At 45.7% G+C, this 9600-nt stretch overlaps 1 protein-coding gene and 1 long non-coding RNA gene across 2 annotated transcripts; both read right to left on the bottom strand.

Moving 5' to 3' along the window:
* Positions 1-957: 957 nt before the first annotated feature.
* On the bottom strand, positions 958-9275 carry LOC125413875 (cystatin-9-like). Its single transcript, XM_048455564.3, has 3 exons — positions 9066-9275; positions 2194-2307; positions 958-1285 (listed from the first exon to the last, which is right to left on the bottom strand). The coding sequence occupies exons 1-3, from the start codon at positions 9273-9275 to the stop codon at positions 1199-1201; spliced, it is 411 nt and encodes a 136-aa protein (XP_048311521.3). The 3' UTR covers positions 958-1198.
* LOC148120603 (uncharacterized) lies at positions 3997-8647 on the bottom strand. The gene is made up of 2 exons (XR_015739050.1): positions 8216-8647; positions 3997-6195 (listed from the first exon to the last, which is right to left on the bottom strand). It is a non-coding gene; the product is annotated as an uncharacterized LOC148120603 (long non-coding RNA).
* Positions 9276-9600: the final 325 nt, after the last annotated feature.

The following is a 9600-nucleotide window of genomic DNA, read 5'->3' as shown; positions in this document are numbered from 1 at the left end:
TTCTAGAAATATTTTTTGTTTGTTGTTAGACTTTAACAATGGATTGCAATCTGAAAGAAAAAACCATGGGAAAAGTCAAGGTGCAATTCAGCAATCAGATGCACGTGGAACATCAGTAAACACAGTCATGGAAGGAGCTAGAGTGTTTTGAAAATCAGGAAGAGCGTGGGTTAAAGGAGGTATTTTCTGTATTCAGTCAGTGCTTCTTGTTGGGAGTGTGTGAGATTCCAAGCCCAGCACCAGCCAGCCACGTAGAAACAAGCACAAGCTGAGAGGAAAGGGGGGGCATGTGTTTCATGAGGGTACTACTAGTAAGAACTCTTTCTCTATGGTCTTGGGTAAGTGGTTCAGCTGTAGGATATCCTCTGTTTTGGGGGAAAAATAAAGTCTTGGTTTAGTATTACTGTGAAATCTTCAATGAATACCAGTACCGAGGGTCCTCAGGGGCCTCTTGAATTGTGAGATAGAGCAGATTACAATTTTTTCTTTTTATTGATTTTGTTATTTGAAAATTTTATACGTGGGTTCTATATATTCTGATTCCTTTATCCTTATCTTCCTCTCATCCCTGTCAATACCCCACCTTTCCACCAACCCCATTTTTTTTTTTTACCAGATTCATGACTTATGGCTTTGTTTTGTTACCATCTAGTTTAATCAGGGACATTTGTATGACACTTGGGTTGGGATTATCTTTTGGAGTCTGATGGGGTCATCAGTAGGTACACAACTAAATGCAATGATTCTTCATCTCCTAATAGGTCATCAGTGAAGAGCAGGTTCTCTGAGTCCTTCTGTCCGTGACTGAGTGCTGATGAATTCGTACCTGTGTAGACCCAGGGAAGGCATCCATAGATGCTGCATTTGTCTTTGAAATGATTGTGTCTTCTGAATCTTCAGACCCACTTCTGACCTTCTTAGGCACATGCACATACACATACCACACACAAATACACATTAATAATAAAATTAATTTTTAGACAAGATTCTCTAAAATTCAGAGACCATTGTGGAAGAGGGAACAGAAAAAAAAAATGTAGGAGCCGGGAAATAAAAAGAAGAGACATGAAATAAACACATAAAATCTCAGACACTTGCAAGAAGCACAGAGCTTCCTATGCCTGTATTTGCTGCTTCCTATGAACATCAGGTATCTTCAGAAAAAGGAGCAGGCCTGGACCAGTGCTGTGGGTCCCAGTCAGGAAAGCCCCAGAGAACAAGTATTTTTCAACAGGTTGAACTGTTTTGAACGTGGGGTACTGATGGTGAAGGAGCAGATGAAGATCTAAGGAAGCAATCAAAGTAGGATGGGGGATGGAGGAGGCGCAGGAAGCCTGTGGTTTATTATCAGGCTCCTGTCTACTCAACCTTATCCCTTTCTTGACCAGCAGTTGGAAGATTTTAGCCTTTGATTACAGGTGTAACCACAACTCAAACTCTGCTTGAGTGGTGAGCTGTGTGCATCTGGGCTTTCTCTTGATCCAGAGGCATTTGGGGTATTGTCCTTACCCAATAAGTGACCCCCAGAAGAACTTCTGGACTGTTACTGTGTGATGCAAGCTCCCAGGAACAGTAGGGGATGCTCTGTTCCAGAAGGAGTTGACTACTGTCAGACATAAGTCATTAGTTAAGCTACTAATTTTTCTTGATGGGGGTCTACCAGCTTTGGGTGGCATTATCTCAAGAACTAGGTTGCCCTTTTCATTGTCCTTCAGAAAAGCTGCTGGCCCTTCTGCTGGGCATAGGTTCTGAAGTACAGACAGTGGGGCCCCTTCTCTCACTCCCTTTTCAGGCTGTGTGTTAGTGAAGGGTCCCTAATATAGCATCAGAATTCACTAGGTTCTTTCCCCTGAATCCAGGAGAGGAAGAAGACCACCAAACAATGAGCAATTGCTACTCATGCCCAAGATGCATGGGCATCATGAAGCCTTGACATCAACAAGGAACAGGCAGCTAATACTGGGAGTGGGCAGAGATGGGCTCACCGGTTGGCCAGGCCTCTATAGCTTGTACCTAGACTGCCTGCTTTTTGGGACTCTTTTCTCATTAAGGCTTAGGAAAGAATTCTGGGAAATTTGCCACTAGTCCATTCCTGGGTCTTTAAGGATCGCTCTGTCGTCTGCTCTCGCATCCCCCTCTCTCCCTGGCAGCACCCACAACTGTTAAAGGGGTGGAGGCTGTGCCCCGCCTTACTTTTTCCAGTTCAGGGTCGTCCTGAAAGGGGCAGGTGTCCAGGCTTTCCTCGAATGTCTTACAGATGGTCCTTCTCAGCCTCAGCTTCATGAGGAAAGTTGCTGGTAGCTTTTCCTGAAGAGAGAAAAAGCCCGACGTGAGCAGATCCTTCTTGCTTCCTGTTTGTATACGAGCCTCAGGTCTGTGGTCAGTATGGGGAAAGACCTGGACTGTCTCCTGAGTCTGAAGCTTTCCAAGGCCTGGCATCTCTTTCTTGGAGGTCAAAGTCAAAGGACTAGTCTCTACCTTGGAGAGTTAAGAGTTTGGAGGTGGCAGTCTGGTAGAAGCTAGGTGAAGTCACAGGCTGAGTCATATACCACTAACATATCTTCTACCTCATTCTACCAAATAAGGCCTAAGCTTCACTCTCAATAGGTGCCTGAACCAATACCTGAATTCCTAGAGGACAGGCTCTGGGAGGGTAGTGGCTCTGCTGATAACTCAGCCCAAAGAGATGAAGCCAGATTTGCAGTATCAACTGTCACATGAACTACATCCAGAAAATGCTTGTGTTTAAATCACTATGCACCAGCACACAGGATAGGAATGGTGGCTTTAGGGATAAGTTTTTATATGTGTTCTAGAAAGCTCCTCCTGCTTTTTTCTACTGTATCTTCCTCATCCTTTCCCCAGACTCTCATCCTTCCCATTCTTTCTTCCCACAAGGCCAATCCTGCCTTATAGCTAATCCACAGTCATAGTTCACGGGTGAGACTCCAGCCCAAAGAGCTCAGACAACAGGGTCAGCTAGTGTTCTGCAGAGGTTCCCAGAGGTCACGGTGTTGTGCAGGGTTGAAACCCCTCTGCCTTTCTTCTGCTGAGGAAGGAGGAACAAAGTATTCCTCACTCATGACCACAAGGGTGAAATTAGGAGATGGTATTGACATCTTGAGGACATTCTGTAGGCATCCCATTAACAGGGAGCATTTTAGGATGAAGAAGATGGTTTGATGTGGTCAATGAGCTGAGTGAGTCTGCCAAGGGCCCAGAGTAGGAGGGAATTGGGAGAAGGGGCTGAGCTGGCAGGTGGCTCTCACGACAATTAGCTTGTTCCTGGCCACAAGACAGTGAGTCCTCACTGCCTACTCCTCTGTTTCTCTTCTCTTCACTCTCTCAATTTCTAATTGCTCACTTGTGTGCATGTGTGTGCACATGTGTGTGCGTGGAGCCTAGAGCGACACCAGAAGTTTTCCTCAGCAGCTTCTCTCTTTACTTTTTGACACAGGATATCTCACCAAAACTGAAGCTCAGCTGGACTAGGCTGGTCAAAACCAGTCCCTCTCCAGACCTTCCTGACTCTGCCTTCCCAGCCCTAGGATTACACGTGCACATCTGTGAGTCAGGCTTTTCACATGGGTGACAGGGATCCCAACTATCATCTCTCCGTTTATCTGGCAAGCACTTTACTGACTGAGCCATCTCCCCAGCCGACCAATTGCTTTACCATTTGAATATCTTTGTAGGTTGCCCATGCTCCTCTAAAGAAAACCTGACCATGTTCCTGTAGGGATCTCTAATTAAACTCATTTGATCAATAACAAAAAAAGATAGACAAGTAGAAAAGGTATGGGTTGGGAAGAGAAAAGAAATAAGGGTGGGAGGGGAGGGAGGGAGGGAGGGAGAGAGAGAGAGAGAGAGAGAGAGAGAGAAAGAGAGAGAGAGAGAGAAATGGGAGGCGAATACTGTGTACCGCGCCAGCACGGTCTGGAACCACGAGTCTCGGCGGAGGGTGTCCAGGTTGAATGAAATCCACAGAGCACGAGGTTGAGGTGAAACAGTAGCTCGTTTATTGTTCTGCTGGGGCTAGCTTTTATACCATGGCACCAAATGGGGAAGGGGCTGCGAAGGGACTGTCACCTGACCCAAGGAGGAACTCTTACTTGACCCCAGTAGGGGTCAAGGACTGATCACATGCACTGCACCTTCACCTGTCCCCAGTAGGGACTGTCACCTGACCCCAGCAGGGATCAAGGAATAATCACGTGCACTCAAACTTCCTCATCCAACTCCAGGAGCAGAGGGAAGTTAAGATTCTTTGCAGATAAGCACCTCAAATGGGGGCAGGGAGATATAACTCGGGGTAGCAATTCCCACAATTCCCCCAACTTTATTTTATAATGAGGGGTCCTGTCTTAGGTCCTGCAAGGGAAGTACCTTCCCTTACCCGTCACTGGGCCCCCGATACCCTGTCTTAGGCGGGAGGGTCACCCCACAGGTTGCCCGTCCTTGGAGACCCTCATTTTTTCAGCATCTGCACCCATACCTCATGACTTCCGGGAGAGTCATGGGCCAGACTGAGTAACACCTGATGGTGGACAAGCTCAGTCTTGGTGAAGGTGTTTAGAAGTCGTTTTAAGAGGAGCAGACCTACTGCTACCCCTACTAGTCCCAAGATCCCCAGGGACAAGGCACCTCCCCATCGCTGTGCCCAACCACCAATCTGGGCCATGGCATTCCACCATCCCTCAGCAGATATAGGGTTAACATGGGTTTCATTAACTGCAATAATCTCATGTACCAAAGAGTGGGTAAAGTTTACAAAGGAATCATTCCAAGGCCCTCTAAGGTAAGCATTAAGGCGTTGCACCTCAAAGGACACATTTTTCACTTTCATAAGGGTCACACAGGCAGAATGATAGAAATGAGAACAAGAAGCTTGTTGCACCATCCACAACACATTAATCTGTTCCTGCAATAAGGCTGTTTGCTGATTTAAATTTAGCATCCCTAATTGAATATGTGAGTCTATGGTATTTTGAGTCTCTAAGGCCTGGGTAACACGGGCAGCAAGAGTGTTAACAGTCTCTGCAGTCGCTGCATTCTGGGACACGGTGATTCCCGCAACGGTGGCAGCTGTGGCTGATATGGCGATGGCTGCGATGACTGCGGCGGTGATTCCGAAGTCTCTTCTCTCTCGATACAAGATAAGCTCTCGTCCATCATGTGGGTCTTCTACCACCAGGGGAACCAGAGCAGGAATTCTCACCATCAGCACGGACTCATCAATCGGGGACAGCAGTTGCTCAAAAAGCAGGAGCTGGAAGAACAATCAAGGACACCATCCTCCCCGACCGACCCATTAAAGGAGACAAACATAAAGGGAGGCAGAACACAAGCCAGACTGACAATAGAGAAATTCATTCCCACTGCATAGTTAATCTGGAGGGATGTTTCAAAGATGTCTGATGTGTTCCATCTGGCTGTAGCATTGAAAGCCAAGCCCCTTTGAAGGGCTAAAGGCCTAATATCTGTGCATGCACGAGGGCCACAGAGAAACATGCCTGCAAACGTAGGTGAAACTCCTGGCATATTTGGATTTCTATAAGAGTAATCAAAGGCCCCTCTCAAGGAGTTTTTAGAGGTAGGTCGGTGACCAAACCACCATAAATATTGATCTCCCTCCAATTTCCATGGTTTCTTGGGAGCACAATTTCCCCAAGATAATGGTAAGTACAATCTGAAGGATTGTGGCGTCTTCCAACATAAGGGAGCTGGTCTCGGAGGAGTTGGAAGTCCAGAAACATTTCTTTTAAAATTTATTGGGTAAAAGATATCTCTCAATCCATAACAAGGATGCCCAGAAGAATCAGAAGAAAAGTCTCCCAGAGAATAATTACTAAGGACCACGCATGGTCCAGAAAGAGAGATACTAGGCATCTCTGAAATATTGCTAATCTTCCGGAAGCAGAGGGCATGAGATATATCAAACGTTAAATTACCCAATGAAGATCTTTCTAATGCTATATTTGCTGCAGGAACTCCCAAAGTATAATTGGTGGAATAAAAGGATGGAAAAACAGAGCTTACTTTACTTACTGGCATCAGTATGGGTGGATTCCTCACCAGTGCCCATCTCAGGGCTCCCTCGATGTTCTTCACTTGAATCCATATTGTCAGGACCAGTAGGGCCTGGCTCCACTGGCCGAACATTCCGCTCCGGCACCCAGATGGGTTTTTTGGTTCCTGGAGGGAAAACGCAAACGGCCCCCCTCACCCTAGCCAACATGGGTGTGGGTGACTGCCACTGTCCTGTGATACTATCCTTCCATCTAACCCAACCCAGAGATTGGGAAGGTTTTTGCCAATGTCTCTCCATTGCTGATAGACCTTGTTTATCTACTGTTAAAAAATTTTAAATGTATAAAATTGTAGCTAACTGGGCATTTGGGGAGGTGATATACTCCCCCTTCTTTATTTTACAAAAAAATTGTTTAAGGGTAGCATGCGTGCGCTCCACTACGGCCTGTCCTGTGGGATTATGTGGAATTCCAAAGGTATGTGTAATTTGATGTTCTTGACAAAATTTTGCAAACCTTTGGCTGGTATAAGCTGGTCCATTGTCTGTTTTGAGAAAATCTGGAATGCCCATATAAGCAAAAGCCTGTAGACAATGAGCAATAACGTCCTTAATCTTTTCTCCTGAATGTAGGGAGGCATAAATTACCTTGGAATAAGTGTCTACAGAAACATGTAAAAATTTAAGTCTGCCAGCTTGAGACAAATGGGTAACATCCATCTGCCAAAGGTGGTTAGGATGGAGGCCTCGAGGATTAACACCTTCATTGGGGGCATTATGAAATGGAGCACAAGCTGGACATTGGGATGTGATTTGAGTAGCTGTAGCTAGAGTACAGCCAGAGTGAAACTTTAGAGAAGAGGCATTTAAATGATACTTTTCATGAAGATGACGGGCTCGTTGTTCCTCAGAAAGGAACAATGCCATTGGGCGGGTGAGGGAATCTGCAAGCTTATTTCCCTCTGCCAAGGGCCCTGGCAGATCAGTATGGGCCCGAATATGGCCAACAAAGGCAGGAAACACTCTTTGGCATATAAGACTTTGCAGCTGAACCAAAAGATGGAAAACCTGAGAGGTAGGTAATATATATGGCGAGGTTTCCAATGGCCCAACAATTCCTGCCACATATATACTATCAGTATACAAATTGAAGGGTTGATCCTTGAAAAGAGAAAATGCCATAAGGCAGGCTGTGAGTTCTGCAGCTTGGGCAGAAATCGGACCTAGGAGCTGCTTTTCTTTAATTGAACCAGAGACCACCACTGCATAGCCCTTGGAAGAACCATCAGTAAACACTGAACGCACTCCCTTAAGGGGGGAAGTTTTAATAATTTTTGGAAAGATAACAGGATGATTCTTAAAAAATGAAATTAAACGAGAATCAGGATAATGGTTATCAAAATTGGCTCCAGTGGTTGCGATGAACAAGGTCCATCCATCTTGAACCCTCTGTAGCCTTGTTATTTTCTCTTTTTGATAAGGGATTAGAAATTTATTTGGGATCCTGCCAAAAACTTGTAAACTAAAATCATATGCCTTCCATAGAAGCTGTAGCACCATTTCATAATATGGGGTCACTACCTTCTTAGGGGAAGCGGGTAGATGTAACCAATAAATGAGTCCCCCTTGCCAAAAAACACCAGTAGGTGAAAATTGTGAGCTTGGGACGAGCCCCTAAATTCTAAGAGGAAACTCTGTCCCATGACTCATTTGCCCCTCCCTGTCTGGAGGCTTTTTCTTTTTAATCCTTCGCTGCTCTACCTTACCGGGCTGAGCTAGCTTAGTTGCTTTTAAAGCCTGCTTAACCCGGACTTTCTCTGTAAGCAAAGCATCCCTGATCAGTCCCCAAAGGGAGAACAAGGCAATTGGCAGGATTTCAGGCCCCTCCTTTCTCAAAGATTTTTGAAGATTCCCGCGAACCTGTTCCCACTCAGAAATACTGAGGGCTCCACTGGTGATGAACCAGGGACTCCACATTTCTATAGTTTTAAGAAAATCATCCAAAGTCTTAGTCTTTACAGCTGTTCCTTTCAACAACCTCGTTAACTCTGATTTACCCGGGGTATTCCCCATTTCTTAATTATCTCTTATCTCTTAATTATCTCAAGTTTCTCTTATTTTTTAATTATATCTTAATCCCCAATACATCCTGGCCGGCTACAGGATGACCCAGTCCACTTTCCTCACCTTTCCGATCTCGGTGGGGACCTCCAATTACCGCGCCAGCACGGTCTGGAACCACGAGTCTCGGCGGAGGGTGTCCAGGTTGAATGAAATCCACAGAGCACGAGGTTGAGGTGAAACAGTAGCTCGTTTATTGTTCTGCTGGGGCTAGCTTTTATACCATGGCACCAAATGGGGAAGGGGCTGCGAAGGGACTGTCACCTGACCCAAGGAGGAACTCTTACTTGACCCCAGTAGGGGTCAAGGACTGATCACATGCACTGCACCTTCACCTGTCCCCAGTAGGGACTGTCACCTGACCCCAGCAGGGATCAAGGAATAATCACGTGCACTCAAACTTCCTCATCCAACTCCAGGAGCAGAGGGAAGTTAAGATTCTTTGCAGATAAGCACCTCAAATGGGGGCAGGGAGATATAACTCGGGGTAGCAATTCCCACACTGTGAAAATAAACTATATGCATTTATGAACCGTCACACAAAGCCTATTATTGTGCACAGTAAGTATACACTAGCAAAAATCTTAAATTGTGATTCGACATATTTTCAGTCTTTGTCTGTGGAACTTTTGTGCAAATATTTTCTTTACTCAGTAGAACTATCTCCCTAGCTGCACCTATTCTAAAGTTATTACCATTGTTGTTCTTCTTATTATTTTTGACATAAATATCCAGATCCTTCTGTATGTGAGTAGACTTAATTTAAAAGAATGTATAAGCTAAAAAAGCATTCTAACTACTGAGAACAACTGATTTGCTGTTATATGTAACTCAACCACAGACTGCAAATAACTAACCGAGACTGTCTTGCCGACTCCATCAGGAAACAGTAACTGTAGTGGACAAGGTCGCCCACCTGTACCTTTGAGAAACTCATCATGTGAACCGGTCTGTAGGCATACTCGTCCTTGTTCTGATTGTTGAATGCACTCACAGCAAACTTCACTATGTTAGCGTCACTGACTGGCTTATCAATGTAGAGTTTATCCTTTTCAGAACACCATGCATGAGCTCCCTGGGCTTGGAAATCCAAGAGAAGCAACAATAATGCCCATGGCAGAGCCATCTTCCCAGCTGGGCACAGAATGCCTCCTGTAAGGTCTGCCACCTGCCTTAGCTTTTACAGTCTTACTTGCTTAGGTCTAACCCTTAAGTTCATGTCCTGGGCCCCAAAATCCCCACTCAGGGCCTCCTCTCTGCCATCACACTAAGTTCCTTCCACACTTGGTACTACCTCTCCCAGACAAAACTGTTCCTTCACTTCCTGTCCTGGATGGAGCAAAAGGGGCCAGGCAGGTGGTTTGGGGAGAGCAAGCAAGGGGGAGGCAGAGGGGCCCCTGATCTGAGTCTACCACGCTTGTTTCCTGTGCCTCTCAGTGTGCAGAAGAGCC

This window comes from Myodes glareolus, chromosome 10 (genome assembly GCF_982192425.1).
Source record: "Myodes glareolus chromosome 10, mMyoGla1.1, whole genome shotgun sequence".
Taxonomy (NCBI): Eukaryota; Metazoa; Chordata; class Mammalia; order Rodentia; family Cricetidae; genus Myodes; species Myodes glareolus.
Note: the sequence above shows the minus strand (reverse complement) of the source record. Positions and strands in the feature narration are given on the sequence as shown.